Below are 27,504 nucleotides of genomic sequence, written 5' to 3' on the forward strand. Positions count from 1 at the left end.
CAGTAAAGCCTTGTTTATGCTTCAGCGCACAACAGTGTCGCTTTCTCAAAATAACTCCTTCGCAGAAAGCAAACACCATTGTGCATCGAAGAAGACTTTAAATTAGGCTTAAGGTCCTAGTATCACAGTATCTCATTGAGTGGACAGAGGAAAGGAAAAGCAATATGGGCTATTGATCTGCTCAAATGTGTGTTTGCCTTTCCCTCCTCTTGCCCATATAGCCCTTGATGACCACACTTTACACACATGGCGTGTTCACACATGTACACGCACATACGTTATCAGAGAGTGTGCTTGGGCTGATAAAGACGGTGAACATGTGACATCATCACGTTGCAATGTAAACATTCACAGGTTAGGATTAGGCAGCTCCCAAGAAGAGAACTAAGCACAAAGTATAAAGTGTTAACATTTATTTACCGATGGCTGGCCATCAATGTGGTGCAGAGTATATAGAACCTGCCAGAACATTTGAGCAATAAGTTAATCCATAAAAAAAGTTAAGGGAAAGGCTCTAACTAATGTACGGATGACTTCCCAACTGAGACCAATACACTGGAACAGCTACTCCTCCCATACCTCAAGGGGATCAGGGCTGAACTCCCTAAAACCTGGTAGCACTTGGGTCATTAATGATGCATTTTGGGGACAAAAATGGCCATAATGGGAAAAGTCTCAGGAGACCCCACTCAAGTCTTTCAGTTCACAGGAATTTGACAAACCTGAACGCCATGTCATGAAGGTTTTTGTCATACGGTAGCTTATGTTCATCCATACAGACCTATAGCGACTTTGCTATGCACCTCTTTGAATTTGGTCAGTCACATCAATGCAGGTATTCAACAGGTCATAAACTAACAGAATAGATAATCTGACCGAAAGGATGCGGGTGGAGAGAAAAAGTGTGACAATGGGACGATGATGCATGTGACAAGTGTGAATTCAAATGACAGGCTGGACTTTCCATGGTGATAGTGGCTTAGCAAACAGCTCAGTGTCATCAATCATAATGGTGGCCTCAGTTGACAAATAATGAGACAGTGGCATTCACTGATGTTTATCATGTAAAAATGCTAGTAAAATAGTTTGTGGGGAATGGAGCCACACACACACACACACACACACACACACAGTGTTTGGCTGTCTCAACAGTAAACAGAGCAAGTGAAAGTGTGATTTATATTGGTTAGTTGTTGCCTGTTGAATGAAATGCAGAACATCTGAGGCGTCCCACACACAGCTGCGTGAAACATCTTCTCCTTATCGGCTGAGAATGGCCACTGGGAGCGCCGTACTAATGCATTGTCAATGGAAGGTTGTTTGGTGTTTTGTCGTTGCCGTGTCTCTTGGCCAAAAGACAGGCTGCGGTTGAGCTTGAGACACGGCAACGACAAAACACCAAACAACCTTCCATTGACAATGCATTAGTACGGCGCTCCCAGTGGCCATTCTCAGCCGATACGGAGAAGATGTTTCACGCATATGTGTGAGTCAAGCCCAACAAACCCTTAAAACTAGGACAGCACTTTCAAGGAGCTTGTCTAGCTCATTGTGATTCATCTGCCCCCCCCCCCCCCAATCTCATCTTCACGTTCCTCAGTGTGCGTTTCCCCTCACAGAATGTGTTTGTGTGCATGAGTCTGCGTGTAGTGTACAGTATATGCGTGTAATGCTGGTGTGTCTCATTTGTGTATGCAAGTTTAACTCCGGAAACAAGTAAACGTCCTGTGATGTCTCATTCCATACCAAAACATGCAGAACATTGAACACATATACTGAACAGTTAGCTTTTTTCTTTCTTTTTTTTTTATCCAAATGCAGTCTTTTTTATGTTTTTATACAGTGGCTTTAGGCTACACAGAACACAACGGTATCAATCGCACCAGGTTGGACATATTGCTTTAAAAACCACCAAATTTTGTATATAGGTCATGCATGCCACATACGTAGATATTATGTCTATACAAAAATAACACCAGTGCCTATTGTATTATATCAATGAAAGAAATATATTTTACTGTCTTTCGCAATTAAATACAATTGAGAATGTATTAAAACACAAAGAAAACAGATTTGGATTCTTACATATACCCATGTGTAAAATAAGTGGTTATATATTCTCCAACTGTGATATTCCAGTTCTTTTAAAACAATTTTTATTCATTTACAACTGATGTTAAGGTTATCCAAGGAATTTCCCAATGTTAAATGATGGAAAGCTATTCTAAGAAAGGCAATGCTTTTAAGAAGAAGCAATGCAGTTAAATTTCAACAATTATTGCACATCCAAGCATGTTCCTTTTCCTTACATTAGTCGTAACTGAGGCCTGTGCAATTTATTGTCTGACAGATAAAACAAAGTAAAAAAAAAAAAAAGCCTTTTACATGGCTTCTCCAGTGAAAAATAAAGACAAATAGACATTACTTTGCCTGGACCTCCTGGACATTGTGATTTTCTTTTAGTCTTCACTTGCTTATTTTTTTATGATACGGACAAGTGTTATTTTTTTATATATATATTTGGGCTGTACACTTGTAGTGGGACATGAGGGCAACCACCCAACTAAAGATCACCACAGCACAACCAAAGGACAACACACACATGCAACATAAGAGGGAAATGGACAGGGGGGGCACTACACATGACAATATCCATTCAACTTGTGCAAAAAATCAAAGGATAAATGCAACCGCTTGCACTAAATAAAGACTTTGGCTGAACTTTTTAAAGCTTTGCTGGATGATCGTTGGCTGATTGCCCCCTTCCGTCTATAATGACACCCGTAGAGTTTGCAGTTACCCTTCATATTTCCTTCTTGTAATATGGCATTATTTACATCATACTAAATGGAGAAGCACGTTTCTTCTAGAAAGATAGAAAGACAAAACCATAGCAATTCAATAATTCCATACAATAACATGTAATGTTTTATACTGTGTCAGTTGTATCCATTAGGTTTTCATTTCCCACGAATCCCCGTTGGAGTTTGGTAAATTGTGATATCCTACTGCATGTAGTGTCTCCTAAGACTTTAGATAAAGTGGTCAGGTTTCCTAGAAAGGGCTGTGTGGTAAGACTAGGTTGCTGAGAGTTATATATCGAATTGTATGGCCAACAGTAAGTAAACAAGTCATTTTGGGTTTTCTTAGCCCTAGCCTCAGATCACCAAGAAGACAAACGTGGCATATATAGAGCGCTGTAAAAAGACATACTCCACGGCTAGGATTCATCTCATTCATGTACTGTTACTGTCACCAAAACTCTTCAGCCTATACATATATATATTCATATATCTCCAAAATATTAAAAAGTACTAAATATAAAAATACAGAATCGTAAAAAATGAGCAAAACATTGAGTTTTTATATGAAAACCATGCAAGAAAGATTTCCCCATTTACTGTAGATATATATAGAACTAGGAGACTCACGATAAAGCGAGGCGATGGAACGAGGAAGGAAGCGCAAGGGATGGGACGGGAGGCTAGTCGGGAGGGAAGCGCAGGATCAGGCTGTCACCCACATGGTTTTCCTTTTCTTAATGTAAACATCGTTAGAAGGTCCTTTAAAACTTAGTTCGGCAGTGACAAATTTCTCTTTTTCTTTTTCCGGTTACCTCTTCACTTTTTGGTCATGTGAGGTGTTAAAGGGGAGGAGGGGAGGCGGTGGAGTGAGAAAATCAACTCTTAACAATGGGATACAAAACAATACAGGCAAACCTAGAAAATATGGCTCTGTTACGTAGAAAAAAGCTTATCCGAGGGGAGAGGAAAAAACTATTCATGACAAAGAAGGTTGAAATATGGCAGTAGTAGTAGTACATTACTTGTATCCGATAACGCGTGCTAGCATGATTGCAGCAGCACATAACGACATACCAGACCGGTTAGCTCTTTTGACGTGTGCCTGCTTGTGATAACTAGGGTTGATTTCTTGCTCCTTTCAAAAGGGTAATCTGGACTGGGGCCTGGAGATGTGGCCCTGGTAATAACAGGACAGAGGGGAGAGCAGGAAAGGAGAGGCAGGCAGGGATACATATTGGATTTAGATCTAGGATGCTGATTGTTATCCCTGCAGCTTGGGTGCGATCAATATGTCCCTCGTGTCACTGGCCACGGCCAACACAGTGAAGTTCAATAACAATCCACCCTCACACAGAAGCTACTAGCTGAGATGCTTTTTTGCAGAGAGTGGAATGCGATCCCTACAGTTTTTCTTCTTTATTTGGGGTACAAATCATTCGTTTTTTATTTTTCTTCTCATAATGGAGTGACGAGCTAAATAAAACAAATAGGACTAATACCAATACTTTTCTTGTACACAGGTAGATGCCCTAACCCTCACAAAATTCGTCCCATATAATCCATATCCCCATGCCACTCAACAGTCAACACAGATGAAACATAACATGCATACTAGTTGGAGGGGCGGACTGTTCATTGTAAAAATAAATAGCACTCGTCTTCATTCAGAATGCTTGAAATTCTTAACTCCAAATTGAGGCAGTATGGTAAGCGGTCAATTTTTACTTGGGAGGGGCTAGAGAGAACCAGAACCCTATTGGATGAGATGAGGTTGTATATTGTCTTGCTATGACTACTAAAAGAATGCGAGCCTTCCGTGTCGTGTGGGGCGGCAATTTTGTATTCTCTTCTCGAGTACATGACACATTCAAAAATCAACAAAAGAACCTAAACATCTTTAGTGCTGTCCTTTCACAAAAATAATAAAAAATCAAATAATATCAACCCGTAGGGACAATTTTTGACAGTTAAAACCTTCATGTTTTTGGAGTGTGTAGTGTACCACAACCAGTTAAGACATTGTATTTAGTGCTGATCAGCCACTGGTACACATTCCTTTACACTTAGATTTATACATAGTTGTGCACCAGCAGCTCATACGAAGATAGGCGATCTACAAACTCAGTACTTGTTGCAACGTGAGCTTGTTGAACTACTATTTCCGGTGCGAGGCAAGACGTGATGCGCAACCAAGTATAACTCTGGCTTTAGAAGACTGGAAAATAACTATGTACATTGGAAAAGCAACTTAAGAAAAGACACAAAACCAAATACCGTCAATGGTTAAATTCGTTGTCTTTTTTTACAAGGACTATGAACTTCTAATCATCAAACCAGCTTTAAGCTGCATAGAAGAGCAAAAAGCTATGTACACTAGAATTAGTGTGCTCTCTATAAAGTTCTGTGTAGTTTCAGAGCATTATACAGGACTGGAGCAAATACAGAACAAACATAACATAACATGCTGCTTCTCAGTCCAGGGCACAAGTTCCAACTGGATAAAGAAAAAAAAAACTAAGATTACAACAAAAGTAAAATTGTAAAAAAAGAAAAAAAGAAAAAAAAAAAAAAAAATAGGACAGGACAGGCGATGGTCTTTAAAAGGTGGATGTAGGCTGCTGACCTCCAGCAGCCATTCGGGAGTTAAAGGGAAAGGGGCTGCAATGTGATTGGACAGGTAACGCATGCCAGCGCCAAAGTCAGAGCGACCGAAAAACAGAAACGCGGTTTAGACAACTTAAGTTAGCATAGTTGGCCGTGAAAATGACAGAACAGCGTGGATGGAGAAGAACGAGTCTTTGGAAAAAAAAGGAGGAAGATGAGAGGTGTAGAGGGCCATACAAGTGGGAGTTAAAAGTATGAGCGTTTGCCAAAAGCCTTCCCGTGGTGGTGGTGGAGTGGAGGCAGTCAGGCCGGCAGGAAGAGAGGTGACAAGATTCAGGAAGAAAAGACAAAAAGAGGATGATGATGTAGATGGTTAATGATGAGAAGGGAGAGGAGGAGGAAGTCAAAGGGAGGACTCCCCGCTGGGACCGGTGGACTCAGGCAGCAGGACGACTCCAGAGGTGGCGGAGCTGGGGATGGTCTCGATCTCGTCACCCGTCTCGTCGATGGAGGGGGTGCGGGCCTCCTCCTCGGAGAGGGGCACAAACTCGGGGTGGGCCATGAAGTTGTGGATGGAGTTCTGGGATTTTGGGTTCTCTATCCCCTCGTAAAGGGAGCTACGGAAAGCATTCACCACTTTAATCTGAGAGACGGAGAGAAGGAGAGAATAAAAAAAGAAAAGGAGGTCGGAGAAAAATGTGACAAAATGTTAGCATGACCATCATACTGGTACTACTACGTCCTCCATTTTGAATGACAGTATGATGGTTTGAGGCAGGCATGTAGGGGCTCAGGCATGTGAGGAACCTCCTGAGAGGGACACAAGATTGTCACTGTGTGGGGAGAATGGAGTGGTTGGGTCAAATGGGGGAAATACATGTTGGGAAAAAAACAAAAATCAAAACACAAACATATGGTGGGCCGATGAAGATGCTGCAAAAAGAAAACATGAACATTGACACAAAGTATCTATACACTGAATGGAAGATGACAGGAGGGCCAGAATGGAGTGAACGACAGGAACACTGTAAAACACAAAGCAAAATATATTAACATAAAAGTACAAAACGCAAGGTCAAGATGCAGGTATGTGAACTGAAGAGACCATAGGAATATAGGAATACAATGAAAAAAATAACCAACAAACTGCAAACCCAAAAAAGGAATACTACTGATGGGAATGACAAAATGATGTTCAGGTATACACTATACAGACATGAAACTACAGCACACTGCATAACACACACACACACACACCCCTATTCAAAAGCTACAAGCTCTCACACACACACACACACACACACACACACACACACACACACACACACACACACACACACACACACACACACACACACACACACACACACACACACAAGCTGGCACCATATGAATGGAATGGCGTCGATGCGGAGGGAGAGGGATGAATTTGTGGGTGTTTGGTTTGTGAGTGGCTGCGTGCCAGGCTTCTGGGGATTCAATTTGGATGCGACGGTCAAAGGAGAAAAGTGCTTTTTTGTTTTCATTTCCCTAAGGCATTTTAGTTTTATTGAATAATATATATGTTGTGCTGGTTGATAACATGCATTAAACCACTTAAAACTCCATACTTCATTGGCCGGGGTCTCCCAGTGGTCAATATTTGGTCCCATCCTTTAAAAAATAATATATGTATACTGTATATCTTTGCCGATCTACAAGATCACAACATAATACACTGTGACCTGACCTTTGTAGTAATCACAGAACAGGGAAGCTAGGGTTCATGTGCTTAAAGAGACACTATGATGCTACTGATGTGCATTTCACTTTGATGGCCATGATATTTATGATAGCCTGAGCCCACACTGACATAGTTTCTGTGATCTCTCTGCGTTCCTACACTTCCAGTGATGATGCACTGGTTGGCACCATACAATCTATGACCACTAGTTGGCACCATACAGTCTGTGAAGTCAAGAGTAATATTTTTGTGACAAACACAGCAAAAAAGGACAATGTCACATCCACTGATGTTACTGACTAAAAACCAGGTAGTACAGATTTTACCCTAGTGACATCACTGGGTCAACTGCAACAATCGATCATTTTCTTAGCGATTATTCTACTGGATTACTTTTTTGAAGATACATTGTGAAGTTGTAGAGTAAATCTGCAACATCAAACAGATGTTGCAAATGACAATTAGTGTCTCCTTACATAGCTCCCTATGACCCCCATGAGGACATATGACCTACAAACCCCATTACAGAAGAATGACGCCCATACAGACCTATGACAATGACCCTTATGGGTCCATTTGGTTCCATCTGTACACTAATAAGAGTAATAAGGGTCCAAGGCCCATTGCATACACTGGAGGTCCTACAAAAGCTATTGGTCCACACTCCATATGTTGGAACAACAGTACAGTTCTGGATTAGAAATATCCAGGGAGTGTTACCAGCACATTTACATCTGGAAATCTATACAACACACACACACGCACACACACACACACACACACACACACACACACACACACACACACACACACACACACACACACACACACACACAATACTTCGTTGTATGGCGAGGTCGCGCACCAAAAATAGCCGAAGTGTAAGCTCACACAGCGTCAGCGTCACATCCGTGAGAAATGGAGGGTTGGAAGGAGGAAGATGACACTTCTTGTGAAGATGAAGAGAGAAGAGAAGAGATGAGAGGGATTTTGTGAGCAATACATCTGACAAATGGAAAGAGAGACAGTGATATGCAGTGCTTGTGTACCTCACGGCTCACGCGACCAAAGGATAAGGATAGATACAGTGCCATGAAAAAAGTGCTGCTTGTGTCTGATGTTCTACTTTTCTCCTTTTGTTTTGATCAAGTGTCCATGAGTGAACAAACACAAATTTGAATATCTATTTATGAAACGGTGTTATGCCATTCCCAAATGTCCCAGTGTGAAAAAAGTGACAGCTTCCTTAGACTAACTTAACCACGTACAATACACTCTACATATTTCTTTGACTGGTGTCCCAAAGGGGTCTATACTTGGTCCTATTACAGAGAGGGCTCTAATTTGATTGTCTTAAGTACCGGCTCTTAAGCTTGAACTTAAAGGCCTGTCCATACTGTCTCCGACCACCAAACCTTTCGTTGGAAAGGTCCGGTTCAACTACAAAATTACGTCACCTGCATCTTCTGAAAAGCATTACCCCGAATTAGAGTTTGGAAAGCTGCACGTCAGAAAGTCGGAACTCTCCGACAAGAAGTTTGGTGATCTGAGACAGTATGGACAGGCCTTTAAGTTAAGGCATAAGAGCTGGTACTTAAGACAATCAAAATACAGCACCAAGTCTCTAACCCTAACCCTATTTTCGGTGAATGTTCGCCTACTGACATGCCCATAATAGGAGACTTTAAGCCCAATTCATACTTTGTCGCACAACGTTGTTGCACATTGAAAATAGCCAACCTACAAGTTCAGAACACTACTTCCGCGACACATTGTGAGCTTGTAGGTTTGCCATTTTCGTCGAATGACACGTACGACAGAGAATACATTTGGCTTGGTTAAACCAGCACCAGAGAGATATCTCATGGTGCTGAAAGACACATGCAATAGGATATATGGATAATTTGACTATCTATTGATTATTAATTATAAGGAGGTGAGATTGAGGTAATGCCAGCTAACCTACCAGCTAGTGTTCCTATTCATAATAGTCGCCTCATCTCCTTTTAATAACTAAACTTTCAGAGGGTGCGTGAGGCCGATTGAAGCCCAGATGTCCTTTAGATGGATTTTGATTGGCTCAATGTCAGGTCAATGTTTCTATCGTTCATAAAATCTCTCTGAAATGGAACAAATGATGTTATTTACAATAGTCGTTCTAGCCGTGGTGTGTCATCCACTTCAGTTAAAATGACATGTAGTTATCGTTATGGTTATCGTGGTTGATGTGAATGGCTCCTAAGTGTCGATTTGCCAGTGTTTTAATTTGTGTTAGTTTCTTTGGGGTCATTATCTAAATCTATTCTCCAAAGTATAGATTGATGACCTGATATTCTCCCATATAAATCCTCTGATGCAGAAGGCATACTGAAGGCAAGTTGCCCGGATCCCGATTAAACAAAAACAAAAAGGTGACACTGTTGCCAGCATCTTTGACTGCTGGCATGGAATGCAGTCCATGGAATGCAGTGTTTGGTTTTTGCCAGACATAATAGGGCCCTGGTCAACCAAAACATTTCCAACCTTTGAGTGACTCGTTGGGGTCTGTAGAAAACACGATTCCTGCATGTTTGATACCTTGCAGAACATCAGAAAAACCTGGATGTGATTCACCCCCCCTCCCCCATAGCGTTCCATATAAACTGTGCAAAATTCAAACAGCAGGACAGTACTTTTTCCACAGCAATATAGATAGACTTACTAATATAATACAGTATAGTGTAGCATTACAAATGAATAAAGATAGGATGACATTCGTGACAGAGCACCTCATTCCACACTTAGTTCAGTGACGTGAGTGCGCACATTGCTGCGCACGCACCACACACACACACACACACACACACACACACACACACTTACAGTAAACATGACGACTACACAGGGACTGGTAAATGGCAGGGAGTACAATGATCTACAGTATATGAACCGTTATGTTTTTTTTTTACACCGTTCCTATAAGCTGAAGCAGCGCATTTCATGATGTATGACGAGTCTGGATGAGACATGGGGCGCTGCTGGGTAAAAGGCTTGTTTGATATTAGAGAAGAGTATTACACATGCAGTCACGTGCACTACACACTCTCCTATGCAGACACACACACATCGTCACTGTCAGGAACAAACCTTGTCCTCATCTCCATACTTCAATGTTTTAATGTTTTTTTCACACAATATCGGCATATGTCACTGTATGACAGCGTTGCGCAAAAGGAGCCAATCTACACACTCCAATGCAATGCATTGTGAGCTTGTAATAGGCCTGCACGATATGGACAAAAAATACAATATTCGATATTACCACGTACAAGGTATCACCCATATCGTTGCCTTTTGCAATACTGATGCATGGTCATACCGCGATAACGATATATTGTGCAGCACTAGCCGGAGACGGTTTGGGTTTTTTATACATATTTAAGTCATGAAAAGCATTACCAAGAGCTTGTGACTAAAGATTTAACTACACTGGATCCATTGGAACACAGGTTCTTTTTTCCCCCTTCCCTGAGAAGTAACAGTTTTTGGACATGCTGTACACGGTTCCTGCCTGACATTGACATTGGACAACATGCAGAAACACAAGCAGGCAGGGCTGGTGGGAAGCCAGGGGAACAACTGTATGGTTGGTTGGTTGGCCATTGGCCATTAACCCTCGACTTGCTTTCTAGAATGAGGAGCGCAGCGCCAAACAGAGCATCTCCCTGAATGTTTCACCCCTCGCAAGGATTAACCCATGAAATTATCTCTCTACCAAAGCCACAGCCTCCGGAGAAAAGGCAGAGAGAAAATAGGACAGGGACCCCCCCCCCCCACATTGCGAAGCGGAAGGATTAAACATCCCCCCCCCCCCATTTTTTCCCGGCAATGCTTCCTGTTATCTGTCACTGGCTAGCGAATCAGCAAGTCACAGAAGGGTTAATGCAAGATTTTGAAAAGAAGTTAAACCCCGTATCGTGCAGAAGAGGGAGTAAGTTCCGGGAGGAATAGGGAACGGCCTGGGAGAGGGAAAAAAAAGTGCCGTGTAGGCAAGAATGATGGGAGTAAATAGAATATAAGAGAGGGATAGTACAAGGATTTGCCAAGATGCAAACGCGTCATCAACAGCCCAGATAAATGAAAGTTACAGGCAGTAATGCAGTAATGCTTAACTTATACGTCAGCATATGACCGTGTCACCGCCAAAAATAGCCGAACTACAAGCTCATAACAACACCACGACGCTTTGTGAGCTGGTAGTTCATCGATTTTCGACGTATGGCACCGTCCTATAACGAAATATAATCAGGCTTAATGTGATTGATGCTGAACAATAACCAAACGGCAGAAGCAGGGAGGTGTGGGGTTCCACAGAAACACAGGGAAGGGCTTTGCCGGTGCCATTAGTCAAATCACGCAAAACATGCAGCATAGTCCCACTGGATGACGTAACAGGAAAACGCAAAAAAAGGAGAAGGTTGGGCTCAAGGCTGCGGGTTAGTCATGCCGCCAGAGTACGGCACTCACTGCCTGCAGAGGAGGAGGAGGGAGCAGCAGGGAGGGGCGTGGCTGAGTTGGAGGCGCTAAGCCCTACGTGGGTGGGGCTAGACAGAGTTTTGGCCGCACCATCATTGTGCTGGCTGACGACAGAGGGCTGGCGACGCAGGGCACCCGGCACCGGGGCCTGGCCTGTCTGGAAGGTATACACCACATCCATCTGAAGGAAGGACACAGCCACAGCACAGCCGTTAGTTAGACAGGACAGGACAGCCAAGAGGTAGAGAGCAGGAAGAGGGCAAAAGAGCAGGGCTGCAACCATTGTTTATTTATTTATTATTCTTAGCCATAGTTTTTTGATTGATCGTATAATCAAGAAGCACATTTCTTTATGAAAAAAGATTATGTATGACGAATTGATTTGAAAAAATTCGACATGATTTTGTTATAATTGACTAAATGGATTAACCACTTATGCCCCATGTTATACTTACTGTCGTATAAAGCTGTCACGCAATAATACCCAAAAAAATAGACAAAGTAGCAAGCTCACAAAGCATCACATTACAATGTATTGTGAGCTTGTAGATCTGCCATTATTGGTGTTTGGGTGAAAACAAAAGAAATATATATATTTTTTATAATTGTTTAAATCAATTAGTTAGATTAAATGTTGCAGCCCTAATTAAGATAAAACAAAAGAGTTGAGAAGATAGCTCAGGGAATTATAGAAGATACAGCAAAGAGTTAAACATGTATATCAAGGAATTAAAGACAAAAAAGATACACCAAAGAGAAGATACAGGAAAAAAATAATAAGCTTTTTTGAGCAGAGGACAGTGAGAGATAACCATCTGGTGGAGTCAGGTTTAGTGAGAGAATTAGTTGGAGTCAGGTTCAGTGAGAGAATTAGTTGGAGTCAGGTTCAGTGAGAGGATGCCACCTGGGTAGATAATTAGTTGAAGAGGAAGGATGCCACCTGTGTAGAGAGGAGAGGGCAAGGTTTGGAAGGGAGAGAGAGAAGGACAAAGAACAGTGACATGAGTAGAAAAGGGAGATGGACAGTACCACAAAGGGCAGTGACAGAAAGATGTGGGCAAGTCGAGACAGTACTGAGGCAGGGGTGGACTGGGCATCTGGCATACTGGGCATATGCCCGGTGGGCCGACTATACAGTACAAGTGGGCCTGTGGTCCAAAAAACAACAACATTGTTGCCACCATTTTAGGATAGTTACAAATGTTATAAATGTTGGGCTGGGCGGCCACTAAGTGGAGAGGGCCAATCCTTCAGTAGCACCGGCCCACAGACCAGAGAGACATCACACGATTGGCCCACTGGCTTGTCTATCATCGGAATACTGGCCTAGTAGCCCAATCACAGGCTACTGTCCCACCCAGCCGCTGCCTCGATGCGTTCTGGGCTTGTAGATCTTCTATGTTCGGTTTGCGCCGGTTGTGGTGGGCCGGTCTGGGCCAAGATGCCAAGGTCGAATTTATGTCCCAGTCCGGCCCTGGACTGAGGGGCAGTGGTGGAAGAATGTGTTCACATTTTGTCCACTTTCTGCTCACATTTTGTACTTACATTACCTTTCCGCAAGGAATCTAAGGTCCGGTGACAAGCTACTGCTGGAAGCTCCTAAGACAAAATTTAAAAAGAGCAGTGGTGACCGGTCTTTTACAGCCACGGCACGACAGTCTGTCCTTCCACATTAGATCTGCCCAGTCAATTGGCGTTTTTAAAGCTCTGCTTAAAAAAACATTTGTTTTTCCTGGCTTAATTGCATTTAGATTCAATCTTTGTTTTGTTGTTTTTAAATTGTTTGCGTTCATGCATTGTTCTTTTGTACAGCACTTAGGTTCAGCTTGCCTGTTTGCAAATGTGCTATATAAATAAAGTTTGATTTGATTTGATTGAAGTAAAATTATCAATACTGCAATGTAGAAATACTCTGTTACAAGTAAAAGTCTGGAATTCGAAAGTTACTTGAGTAAAAGTACAAAAGTATTTGTATAAAAATGTACTTAAAGTACCAAAAGTAAAAGTACTCATTGTGCAGAATTTCCCATTTTCATTTTAAGTTCAAAATGTAACAAATCATTTGAAAATAGCCCATCTACAGGCTCACAATGAGACGCATTGTGAGCTTGTAGATCTGCTCAAATGGCTAAAAGATATATAGTGCTGAAGTGGTTAATGTATTTTTTTGTAATAATAATCAAAATCTCTAATTAGTAAATTGGAAATACGCAAGTACAAATACCTCAAAATTGTACTTAAAGGAGGACTTCACCACTTTTCAACCTATCTTCATATGATTGGTCCTCATGATAAAATAGCTTTTTTCCTTTTTTTCTACTCAGAGGAGGGTTGTGGGCAGGTCAGAATCCAAGCTAATAGAAAATGCAGGCTTTCTATTCCTGAAAAGTTGCAATGTTAAACTCAAAATATTTTTTTCAAAAATATATATATATATATTTTTGAAAATGATTATGTCACAAGACTATGGATTTCTGAACTTCCCACAGCTCTCCTAAGAGACTTGAACAGAGTAGAAAAAAATTGTGCTATTTTATTATGAACATTAGTGAGGACCTATTATATGAAGATGGGTTGAAAAGTGGCAAAGTCCTCCATTATTAAGCACAGTACTTGAGTAAATCTACATAGTTACTTTTCACATCACTGCTGAGGGGAAAGGCCTGGAGCCAGGAGGAGAGTTAAGAGAAGAAAAGAAAGATTGAGCGAGAGAGGGAGAAAGAGAGATAGTGTGTGTGTGTGTGTGTGAGTGTGACAGAGAGTCAGAGAGTCCGAGTGCTGCCATTTGAACAGGAGAAACAATAGTTATTGCAGAAAGAAAATGTGACAATCCCAGAAAAACTGTCTACTTAGTTTGAACAAGGAGGAGGAATAAAGGCCCGTCAAGTCCTTAATGAAAGAGCTGAAAGCATTGGACAAAAGTGTTATTTGGAAAGTGGCTGATGAAGATTTGGCGACGAAGGTCCTTGTAGCAATTATTTCCACATTGAGTTTGACTAGCCAAGCGTGCAAAGACATAATATAATATTATAATGTAAAAACACACACAGTTCTGCACACAAGGATTAGAGAAGACTGGGAAAGAGGGAGCAGTGGGGGAGGAAGAGGAGCCGGGGAGGGAAAGAAAGATAAGGACCTAATTAGCTCGCATCCTTTCTTTGCCTCCCCCCGCCCCTCTGTCCCCTCACCGCCTCCCATCCCAGGAGGGAAACACAGGCACTGTCGACTGAAGTGGGGCATCAACAAAAGTGTCCATATGTCACAGCACTTTTTTTTCATCTGAAAATATGTTTTTGACTAGCAGCGCATCGCACAACACGTTTATGCACCAGCATAAATCTGGCCAAAGGGCTTCATATTACGAAGGATCTCAGTGATACCCACTGCAAGTCAAGAAGTAGGCCGCGCTACAAAGCAGAATCTGAATGGCAACCTTGGATGAACATATTGTCGTTGTCGGGTGAAAACCTTGTATGCCCAAAACCGTTTGTTTTGTATTTATCATTTTTAAAATGATTTAAACTAGTGAAAACAGCCGATCTATAAGCACACAACGCCTCACACCGCGAGGCGTTGTGTGCTTGTAGATCTGCTGTTTTCACTAGTTTTGTGCGACGGCCTGGTATGAAGAAGCAGGGCTTCACTTTGCAAAAAAACTTACACATTTGAAACTTGGCGATACAAGGTTTCTGCCCGACAACGACGATATTCAAGATAATTATGACGATGACAAAGACAAATTTTCAATCAAATCAGACATTGAAGACTAGGGGAAATAGAGCAATGGTGAGGCAGAGAGCAGTGACAAAGTGTCTGTAAGAAGGGAAAGTAGGCTATGTACAAACACAAGAGTGAAACAGGAAAAGACAAGACAGAGAGAGGCTACGTAACCAGCCACAGGCCGGCTTCAGTCCCCTGCTGGTAAGCCAACGCAGAAAGGTATGAAGAGAAAAACAAAATAGTTGAAACTAGCTTGTTAAGAATTAAATTAAATACGTTTCATTCCCTAAACCTTCCTGCACTGCTGGCAGGAAAAACACAAACAAGGCACTTCACCCTGACCTAGTGTGTTCTATAAGCTCACAACGTGATGCATTGTGACATATTGTGAGATTTTCGTTGAGAGGGAAAAAAGGAGGGGACCATGTATATACACAGTAGTACCCTGCTGTGCATTAGGAAGGCACTAGCAGCAAGGCTAATGAAGCCCAGACAAATAATGAGTTGACGAGAGATAATGTCATTGTTTCTGGCAATGCAAATGCCCACTAGGCGTGGGGCGGTATCGACATTTTGTTACCGCGATTACCGTCTTCCCATTTACCGTCGGTACTGCGGTAATTACCGCACCCCCGTATCTATTAATTAAGGTTCGGCGATAAGCCAAAATATTGCAATCGTCTTCCCAAAAGTCGCCTCTCCACAGCCTGACTGCCCGAGTTATTCTCCGTACAGCACAGCAGGTTTGGCTTTGAAAGGAGCAGATCTACAAGCTCACAACACGTCGCATCCGCGACGCGTTCTGAGCTTTTAGATCTGCACTGTCGGGTTACCATAGTAACGGTAGCTACTTGGGCTTTTAAGACACAGACTGCTGTGTGTGAACAAACCAGAAGAGAGACGGAGACGGGTAATCAGATCGTGACGTGTACAGTGATTAACTCACGTCTGAAATCGCAGCGATTGAGTGCTGATATATACAGGTTTAAGTGACAAGACTTGACAGAAAAGGTTATAAAATCGGCGACGGGGCACAACGGGCGAGTCGGCGGCTCGGCGCGACGCGGTGGGAAAAGTAAAAGATAGTTTCATTTTCGCTTTTAGTCCACGCGGTCCGCGCTCCGCCTGTAATCCGTATGAATAAAAAACAAAATGCCACAAGGTACTACTGCCACAACACAAGGTATGTATTAACATACTTGTGTTGTGTGGATTACAGTCAGAGAAGGTTTACGCTTCTCCGTGCTCCCTACTACGAGGCTGCTGCTGTGTCAGTGTAGACTGTCTCCGAGTCGAGTGACGTATGTGGCTTCCAAACCATAGACGTTCCAAACCTGTGGTACGCGGCCCAGAGCAGAGCGGCATGGAGCGCATGCGGTCCTCGCCTCTCCCCCGTTTTAAAACTCGCTTGTTTTCAATAAAAAATAGACTATTTTGACCGCGGTAAGGACCCTGTCACCGCGGTAGGCCTCGGTATACCGCGGTACGGCGGTTACCGCCCCCAACCCTAATGCCCACTAGTGCCATCCTGTAGGAGGACGATTAGTCAAGCCACCATATGAAAACCACTTAAACCATATAATATACAGTACTTCGTTGCCGGGGTAAGCCGCGTGTCTATGTATACTTGGTCCACTTCTTTTTTCTCGATCTACACCAAATCTCGTTGCCGGAAAATAGACGATCACAATGTGTCGTATTGCTAGCCGAATGGTGAACACACAATAAGAACGCATTATGACATGCCCACTTTGCCCAGAAAAGGGACACTAAGATTCATAATGGTTAAGACTATGGGCACAAAGCGGGGATAACGGGCAGCAGTTGTCAGTCGCACATTATATTACTGGCCAGGCCTGAAATCATACCTGGTTCCCCAGGCAGGCTCTGTGAATATTCAGCTATGCCAACCCTAAATACCAAATGATCTTGTGCCTATTTAGCGCCCATTAGCAGAAAATAGGTGCACACCTTAAAATGAGGGTGTAGTCTGGAGTAAACAGGGTACACAGCCAACTTGAGTTTGCCCTCATCTCTGGTGCAGCGCATTGTTGATTTTGTCGACTAAAACTATGACGGAAAGTTTTTGTCGACTGTGTTTTTTTCACTGACGAAAACTAAATAAAAACTAAGCTTTGATGACTAAAACTAAGACTCAATATATTGACAATTTTGTCAACAAAATAAAAACTATACTAAAACATTAGGGAGGGACTAGTGGAGAAGAGAGTCATTTTATGTTTGGTTGCTCTTAGGTGTTGCATGCTGAAAATAGCAGTTGTGAGCTTGTATTTCGGCTATTTTCAGCACGCAACCAAGTGTAAAATCAGTCATTATGATGCCATCAAGGCCTGTCAAAATACATTTTAGTTGAATAAATCAACCGTAGATTTAGTCGCCTAAAATCTATGATATTTAGTCGACTAAAATTAGACTAAAACTACAACTTTTCAGGTGACTAAATTATGACTAAAATTAAATTACATTTTATTATATGCGACAGCGCAGACATTTCCTTACCATTTAGACAGTGCATTATTGGGATTAAGATACACCTACTGTAGGTGATTCGCAATACATGAACACTGATTGCAATCAAAATCAAGCAAAATGTAATTGATATGTTCCCAGATACCACAGATGTCAAAAGATACCACAGACATAGAAAATTATGTTGAAATAACGCTGGGATTTACAACCCGATAATGCGTCTCACTAGCAAAATTGGCGTTTTAGACCGTGCGCCACAAATCATCTATTGTAAATAGGGTCCTCTGTATACTAAAGGTAGGAGCCAACACTCACTCACCTCCATAACTGTACTTTCTGTATGCAGCAGGAGGGCCTTTTATAAAGATGTTTCAATTCAACTGACTGAGGGATGAAGCTGTGACAAACTGCCATGAGTCTTGTGAAAATGGTCGATAACAATCTTTCGCATGCTGTTGTCACAATTGGGATTTCCTTTGCAGAGAAAAACATCCCAAAACATTACTGTAAAATCACAACCTCCATATTCACCTGTCCTCACCCTTTTGTGTCCCAAATATTCAAATGAAGCAGAAAGGTGAAGATGATGTGATGGCGTTCGAACCATTGTTAATGATGCATGTGACACTCAATCACCTCACAGCTGGAGATCTCTTGGTGCCGTCTGGTGTGTGCCGGTGTGTTTTTCCTCATGTGACACAAATAATTAAAATTGAAGTGTGAAGATGTTTGTGTGGGGAATCTGCCCCAAAAACTATAAAAAGACATGGCTGGTGAGAAACATAGTCAGTATTTCCAAACACAGAATTCAGTGACAGCAATCCTATTGTGTGTGAGCCCACGATTGTGTGTGTGTGTGTGTGTGTGTGTGTGTGTGTGTGTGTGCGCGCGCGCGCGCGCGTGCACGCATGTTTTCAGTGCATCATTATTTCCCTGTACAGTGTGTGCTGCCAACCATGTCAACTGACGGTACAAAGTTGCATGATGGCAGTGCTTGCTTTCTCTCCCCTGGAGTTCTGTAGCGCCTGGAGACTCTGCGGCACTATCCACCTGTTCACCCACATGGGTGCCCATCACATCTCACATCAACTGGAAAATGAAAACTAGTTTAGAATAGACTCCAACTTATAACACCTGAGGAAAAAGAATGGATGCTTTTTCTATGTACTGTATCAACTTATAACACCTGAGGAAAAAGAATGGATGATTTTTCTATGTACTGTATATGTACATGCTTGCACAGGGAGGGCAGTGCAAAAACAGCAACACGGTTAAATATACTAGACTCAAATGTCCAGTCTCAAAAAGGCAGATCGTGACATTTCTGTTGTCCGTATTTCTCATTCTGAAAAACAAATCACGATTAGGAGGGGACGGTTAAGAAGAAAACCAGGCATGTCTTCTTCATTGATGCGTTTCTTCTGGCCAACCTCCTACTGTATGTGCGCAGGAAGATGACAAATACATGAGTTACTCCGTTTCCCCAGCTGTCGATTCTGTGAGGGAGGGACTGCTCAGGAAATGAATACATTTTTTTTCATTCTAGACAAAAATCATATCATATTGTTACAAAAAAAAAAAAACATTAAGAAACGAGAATACATAAAATGATATGTATAAGTAGGGAAAAAAAGTCGATATGCTATTTTAGCCCAGACTTTAACGTCCTTTAAACCTGATTTATACTTAGTTGCACATGTTGTGCATTGGAAATACCGGATTTAAAATCACTCGTGTGCGTAGATCGTCCATTTTCGGTGCACGGCGCAACGTGCAGCCAAGTATAAATCAGGCAATACGTTATTTTCAAAACGTTTGTAAAATGCTTCTCTCGTCGGCGGAGCGGTGCTCTGAGTTGTACCTGAGTCTGGATGCGGTTGAGGCCTCGGAACCAGAGGATCTGTCCCCTCCTCATCTCCATCTCAGCCTGGTCGATCTCCTCCTCTCCTTCGGTATGGTCCTGTGCTGTTATGTCTGCGGCGGTGCCGTGGCCCGCCTCCTTCAGGAACTTCAGGCGGTGCGTGGGGACGGCCGTGACCAGCTAAAGGACACACACACACACACACACACACACACACACACACACACACACACACGTTCAAAGTTATCGTATTTAGAGCTGTCACGATAAATTTTTTTTTATTGATGATTAATTGTCACAAATAATTGCACTTAACGATTTAATTGTGTTTTTGGTATTGACGACTGAACATATGAATACAAGCTTAATTTCTGTTTGCCAATAGGCTTCATCTATACTATAATTTTGGAGATGTCTGAGTGAGTGTCTGAGTGAGTGTCTGAAACCGCGTTTCTCCTCAGTGGCTGGAGCAATTGATCTGAAATCGCATCACCATTACCATATGAACACACCTGACATAACTGTGAAGCCCGTTTGTCACTTTCACAAATCGTATGCTGTATATTAGCATTTTTATGGTGTATCTATATCTATTTAGCCTACAGTACCTTTTGTGACCACACATGTTAAGGGAGGGGCGCTGTTGTTCAGGCCATGCACAATCACACACAAACCCACACACACACACACACAGGGGGGGGGGGGGGGGGGGGGGGGGGGTGCAGGCAGGCGGGCCTGTCCAAAAATCATGCAGATCGGTACACAGTATCTCTGTAGCCGTTAAATGGAACGGGTATTTCTTACATTGATGCTCCTACATATTAGCATGCAAGCACCAGTTAAAGTTACTTTCCATCCCTCATATACTGTGTGCACAGTGCACATCCCATAACCCACACACTGCACATCATTTCGGAGCTCATATCTTTGAACGGGTAAGGGCTAGTAATCATAAACTGCACAGGGCAGATTACTGACATATTTAATAATTTTATACTTAACTTTTTTTTGGGAAAATAGCAGAAATAGCTGATCTACTGTATAAGATTTATAGATCAGCTATTTCTATTTTTTTTTTTACGATTATGTAAGTATTGTGACAGGCCTAATCGTATTGCATATTGTACAACATGTAACTTGAGTTAGTTGATTGAATGATTGAGTGGTTTTATTTTGGTCTTAAGCTATGCACAGAGTTAGTCACACAAACCGCACAAAAACAACACTTGGACTGAAAGGGTGCAGGCTGAATCCATAGCTTATAATGCCTACCTTTTTAACCTTATAATATATACATACAGTAAAACAAACAAAACGTAGATACAAAAGACAATGTGGATGTTTCACATACTAGTAATATTATTTTATGGATTATAACGAAGTTTTATATTTATCTACTATATTATCTTTAAAAGTTTTCTTGAATGTATAGCTTGAACTTCATTATTTTTAAGTCGTTATCACAGCTATTCCATATTTCTATTGCCATAACGAATGTACATCTCCTTTTAACGTTTGTTCTAGCTCTAGTAGTTTCGAACATAAGTGTTCCCCTCAGCTCATACCTGAGGGGATACTTTCTGAATGCAGTACGGAAGCAATTTCTGTTGTGCTTTGTAGGCAAATAAAGGCTTTGAAAGAAATCTTCTTTCCTATGTTTTTAAAAAAAATATATAATTAGCATCAAACAAATCACACCCAAACTGTGGTTTATTTGTGCCCAAATTAAAGATATCTCATCTGCAGTCAATTCAAAATGCTCAGGCCCGAATGCAAGTTTTCTGCACTTCACAAATTCAAACGTGGAGTGAATAAATTGCCAAGAAGCATGCAAAATGAGAGGTCTAGCTGCACCATCTCTGGGCACTAGAAGTGTCTCTATTTGCACCCTGCATCTCTGACCATTACAAGTATACTCAGGTCTTATGCTTCATTTATCCGATGTCCTACGATGGCGTAATGCTCCAAAAATAGATGAAAACAACAAGCTCACTCAACAAGACTGGTTGTGAGCTTATAGATCGGCTATTTCCACCACGTAACACTGTTGAACGACAAATTGCAAATCAGGCTTTACTTTAACGCAGTAGTAACCGAGTTCTGTTGCATGAGCAGGCTATTAATCGGAATTGATTGGCAAATTTAGCACGGCACTGATTCACATTACGGAATCGCATTATAGTTCTCATCTTATGAGTGCTGGTGCAGATGACAACCAATGAAGTTATTATGTTAATTTGGTGTTGCTGATTATGCCATTACCATGCACCTCGCTAAAGGCAGGCCAATGTCAAAGAAAGTGAGTACACTGCAGAGGTCTGAGTTTTCATTTACCCCCAGTGTAAACACAATGTGAATTTTAAGTTGGTAAAAATATTTTAAGGTGGTGGTGCTGTAAAATGTTTAGAAGGTTTGGGATATTTGACAATAAAATACCTTGATAACCTTGATATCAGTCAGGTTCAAACCGATTCGACTTCCATTATGAATTTCCAAAAATATAACACCTAAGTGGATTTACTGTGCGTGTGCACAATACATGTTAGAGTCGATAGGTCCAGCCGTAGGTAAGATTATCCCTGAACACACACAGACACACGGACATACAGAACTTTCTAGAGAGCTTTCGACCATACAGAGAGCCACACCTTAAAAAGAACTACAGGTATTCCCATTCTTACTGTACTTTAGCTGTCATTCTGTTCCCCGTAAAGCAGCTTGCCAACACAGGAATCTCTCAAACTCTATCGCTCTGGCTGAACTCTCTCTGGTGCCAATTGGAACATGAATTTTAAAAGGTGAAGATGATGGCCTGTCTAAGCTTGTGTGCGAGTGTGAACTTCTTTGTGTTAGCGTAATATTATACATGTGTACTGTGTGCATGAATGTTTAAGCAACGTTCAACATAAATGTTAGTCTCTCCCTACACAAAGAGCGTTTTCTTTCACCCAACAATCTAACAGCAAAAGTAATTGTTCTCTTCATTATATCAACATCGTGGATGATAATTTCTTCATTCAATCGTTTAGGAATTTACGCATCTATCACTAACTGTATATAGAAGCATTCATGGCCCACCCACCCATTTGACCACTTGACACGTGTAATATGATCAAGATGGGTTGACCATTAATTTCCTATTCACCTGTATCACAATGAAAACAAGGTTTTAAAGAAATAATGCCTTTATATTAATTGTATATTATCAATAAAATTGTAGTGTTTTGCCAATTATTTGGGGGACCAGGAATCGCTGGTCTTTGGTGTTTTCCAGTTCAGGATAAAAACTACAGCAGATTAAAAACATGGCTGACTACTAGTAAGCAACACAGCTGCACCAAACAAATGAATAATGAGTGTTAGATTTTCATAGGTTTGTCCAGAGCCAAGGGCAAGCTAATGTACAAGCATGATAGACAAATATCCCCTCTGGGACAATAAACATTATTATTATAGACAGTTTTGACACACCTAAAGTCCAACACACCCATATGTTGCTTACATCACTGTGTACAAAGTGATAGCAGCCTGCCATGTTTTTACCCTGCTGTAGTTTTTCACCTTGTGAAAGAGGAAAACATCAGCTAGGGTGTCATGCTCTAAGACTAATGGTCCGTACATACCGCCGACGAATTGGCGAATAGCGAATTAGCGTATAATTCGCCTTTTGTTTAAAACCTTATAAAGTCAATGGAAGCATCCACACCAAACGCAAATTTAAAAAAAGCGAAAAGGCGTCTGTTTTTTATTCGCCCTTGTGTCGAATTTAGCGAACATTCGCTGGTGAACTCCTCTCTCTCTCTGTATTAAATCAAGCTCACTCTATCCTACTTAAAGAGAGAGAGAGCAAGGTCGAGGGACCTTCCCTTTGCATTGCTTTTCCGTGTCTCTCGTCTGTGTGGCTGCTTGGAAAAAGTACTTGAATGTCTACTGGTAAAACCATGGTTTATGTATGTTTTATTGTTAATTTATATCTGCAAAAAGACTAATGTTTTAAAATAAATCGCTGGGTATTAAATACAATAGGATCCGATATGTAGTGGAGTAGAAGGAAAGTACTGGGAATTGGACTCAAGTACAAATACCTACAAGTACAGGCTACTCAAGTAAATGTACTTTTAATTACACCACTGCTGCTGCGAGCTGCCCGTCTGTGGGGGAACGGAGCGGAGGGGGAACGGTGAAAGCGTGTTGTCTCTTCTGTGACGTGATGGGTTGTGTGCGCCGGTGAAGACTTATATTCTTCTTTTTCTTTTTATTATTTAATAACAACCACGGCCAGGTCATCATCACTTGAGGATGTAGTTTCCATTGTTTTATTTGTTTCCCCGTCCGTTCTCCTCTCTCCTCTCTCTCCTTTCTTCTCCTTTCTTCTGTGGCTACAGGCAGATATCACCCCCTCGTTTTTAGGCCGAATTAAGCGAATATTATACGCATATTCGCGTCGCTTTTTGGTGTGTATGGAAAAAGGCGAATCGCGAATTCGTCGCCTTTTTGGTTCGCTTATTCACGTCGCTTTCGCTAATTTGCCGGTCTGTACAGAGCTTTAGTCTGCCTTCTTGGCACAGACAAAGTGTCTGTTCTGTATGTAAATTCTTTCATAACAATGTCCAACCTGTTCATAGTAGTGACACATCATCTCAGGGTCAATGTTCCATTATACAGAGTGCTTGATTAGTTTGAGAAGGCCATGGCTCATCATTTGCTAATTTCCATCTGAAATCAAGCATTCAGTGAGCAGAACAGAGCCAAGGGCATTGTCAGCCTGCAAAAGTCTACTCGTACTGACTGTCAAGATAGAAAGTGAAAATGGTCAGTCTTAAAGTTTATCTCATCTACAGGACATGCACTCTGACTGCTGGCCAAGTAATCTTGAACACGTGCACTTGGCGGTTTTTATTGTGTTTATTATTTATTGCTGCTGCATGTGTATTTTACGTGAGAAACTACAGTTCTCTGCTGCCCACTTATCACTCACACACACACGTTTGATCTCATATCATCAAACTGTAAACTGTTTATTTTCGTATTATTTTTAAATGCATGTTTCCCATTAAGTGTTTGTGAAACTCAAATTGTTGAAACTCAAAAGTTTGAATTGTTCGCTTCAAAGTATAGCGTCTCCTACTGTACCTGTCCCCAGAGCAGCTCTCCTACACCGATGAACACACACCACAACCACTGGTCAATGGTCAGAGCAGTGCAGGAGAAAGGCTTCCCTCCAAACTGCACAATGACGATCTGGAACAAAGAAAAGTCAAGTCACATCCATCTCTGCGTGTGTGCGTGCATGTGTGTGTCAACAGTTTTGTTACTTTTTCGGTTTTTCATTTATGCAAGGACTCGTCATTACTTCCCTAGTCTAGACAACCCAATGTGGTTAAAATGCTGCAAGCAAGCTTCTCTAGCGAATAGGTGAATAGGAACAGGCCGTATCAGGAACATCACCCTATATGCATTCAACAGCAGCATTGTGCCGCTGCTGAAAAACGAGTGGCATCGCTGATTAAATCAAGTTACAACAGGCACCGGGTAGATGTCAACATCGAAGCAAACCAACGTCCATCAGGCTTATCATTTGCTGAAGATGGCAACAAAAGAAAAGAAAAAGAAGGGGGGATAAAAAGGCGAGAAACTTCATTCCATTACATAGATTGCATCGCCACTCAAAAATAACACATTTGGAATCTGTCATGGCTTGTAGATTTGTTCATTTTGTCAAGAGAGCAACAACTTTGCTTGGTGGAGTAAATTACCCTCAACTAAAACAAACGTAATCACTTGTTTGGAATGTGCAAGGAAACGACAAACGTAATCTTTTGACTGGAATGTCCAAGGAAACATCTGTGAAATAAACATTTGGAAAATCCAAAATAATGATCTTACATACAAACAGATAGAAGCCTTGGTATTACCCATACACAGAGTTTGTCCACAGGGCCACAGTGTGGTGTCTTGGATCATTTTCTATTGATTAGATTCTTTTAATTTTTTTCGGATGAGAGATATTCACCACCGCTGCTACAACTTCATCATAGGGGAAACACTGGCAAATTAGCTCCCATCACATGGGCTTCATATAGAATCATGTCGCTCAAACCCTAACTTATGCCCTATGTGAATTCCCCTAAATAACCAGTATTGACAATAAAATGCCTTGACAACCTTGATATCAGTCAGGTTCAAACCGATTCAATATTGTAAGAGAATGTGGAACTTATTGACAATCTACTGTACTGTATGTAATCCAAAAGCAATTTTTTCTATTTGGTGAGACAATAAGTAGGCAGTGGAAAGTAGGCAGAGGAAAAAAATCCAATTCAGTATCTGTAATGAGTTGTTGGAAAAGAAGCTTTACTCTACTGTACCTGTACACAAATCTAATAATACACAGCTAGAATACTGAAATACAGCTTTATAACACACCGGGAGCGTGAAAATGAAACAATGCGAAAATGCATCGTGCATATTTCTCATTAAACTATTAATTTGGTGATGTCTCATTCATGAAGGATTATGCTTTTATTTGCAGTAAAAATCGACCTAGTTTTGAAAATAATAATTATGGTGCTTTATCGTCTCGTTATATTTGCGTTCTGAGTGGATGTAATCATGACACAAACAGCCGTTTGAATTAATGCAAAATTGCAAATTAATTACCACAAACAAAAACTCCCGGTGTGTAAGGACCGTAAAATACAGTAGAGTACATCAACAGTTTTTGGAAGAAGGAAATATAACAGTAATGATAATTATTTAGGCCTAGGATATATACAGTAGGCCTGTGGAACTCCCAAATTCAATACAGAAAAGAAAGGCATGCGTGCGTGCGTGCGTGCGTGCGTGTGTGTGTATGTACAGTACCTGCAGGGCGAACGTCCCCAGGACCACAAGGCAGAAGATGGGGTTGCGGTAGATTCCCTCAAAGACGTTCCGCTCTCCGTGGATCTTCCTGGCGTTGATCTCGTTGAAGAGCTGCATCATGACGAAGACGTTGAAGACGATGGTGTAGTGCTCGGAGGGCGGGGAGTGGAGCGGCGCGTTGCGACCACTGTCGATGTCAAAGAAGTTCTCGCCTGCGCAAAGGGAAGAGAGCATAGAAATGCTGCGTGAGGGCTCTCTGATGTTCTACAGCGTTGAGGTCAGGGAGGGTGTGTTGTTATTGATGAAATCGTGTCAGTTGTAAAGCACTGCATTTTTGGACCAGTGAAATAAATAAACTAGTGCATTGACATTGGTTCAGTAAGTGGAACATTGAATTGGGGCATTAACATTTGTCAAAAACGGTTCTACTGCTGACACACAAAAAGGCCTATTCTTACACATTTAAGTATGCCGTTTCCAACACCATTATGAATTTTGACATCAGAATAAAACATTGGTTTTGACAACAGAATAAAACATTGTTGGTTAACTAGACGCACAATATAAACTGACAAATACAATTACAGATTAACACCCAATTAATTCTACAAGATTAAAAAAAAAGAGAAAGAATCAGACAGACATGTCACTGCTACAATGAACTCATTTCATGTCTATTTATATTTCAGGTCTATTTAAAGATTTTTCAGCCGTTTCTTCAACTTAAACTATGAATGTGAAGATGCAGGAACGAGAAGCTAGAACAAAACAATGAAAATAATAATGTTGTATTTGAAACCAGGAAGTTATGATTATGTTTCACATAGGGCTGCAACTATCAATTACATTTTAACGTTTAATGTTTTATTAATTGAATAATCAAGAGAGGGTGCGGTTGTATTTTTTAAGTTAATTGTGGACCT

General features: G+C 41.4%; 1 protein-coding gene across 1 annotated transcript in view; it reads right to left on the reverse strand.

The window, feature by feature from the left end:
* Nucleotides 1-4,777: 4,777 nt before the first annotated feature.
* Nucleotides 4,778-27,504, reverse strand: part of atp2b4 (ATPase plasma membrane Ca2+ transporting 4) — a 144,005-nt gene continuing 121,278 nt past the window's right edge. The window contains exons 18-21 of the mRNA XM_080728761.1: nt 26,582-26,793; nt 24,851-24,958; nt 19,718-19,897; nt 4,778-6,051 (exon numbers count right to left, since the gene is read on the reverse strand). Coding sequence (XP_080584887.1) covers nt 5,812-6,051; nt 19,718-19,897; nt 24,851-24,958; nt 26,582-26,793 — 740 coding nt within the window. The 3' untranslated portion in view covers nt 4,778-5,811. The remainder of the gene's footprint in view (nt 6,052-19,717; nt 19,898-24,850; nt 24,959-26,581; nt 26,794-27,504) is intronic.

The sequence above is a fragment of the Nannobrachium achirus genome (genome assembly GCF_963921795.1).
Source record: "Nannobrachium achirus genome assembly, chromosome: 6".
Lineage (NCBI taxonomy): Eukaryota > Metazoa > Chordata > Actinopteri > Myctophiformes > Myctophidae > Nannobrachium > Nannobrachium achirus.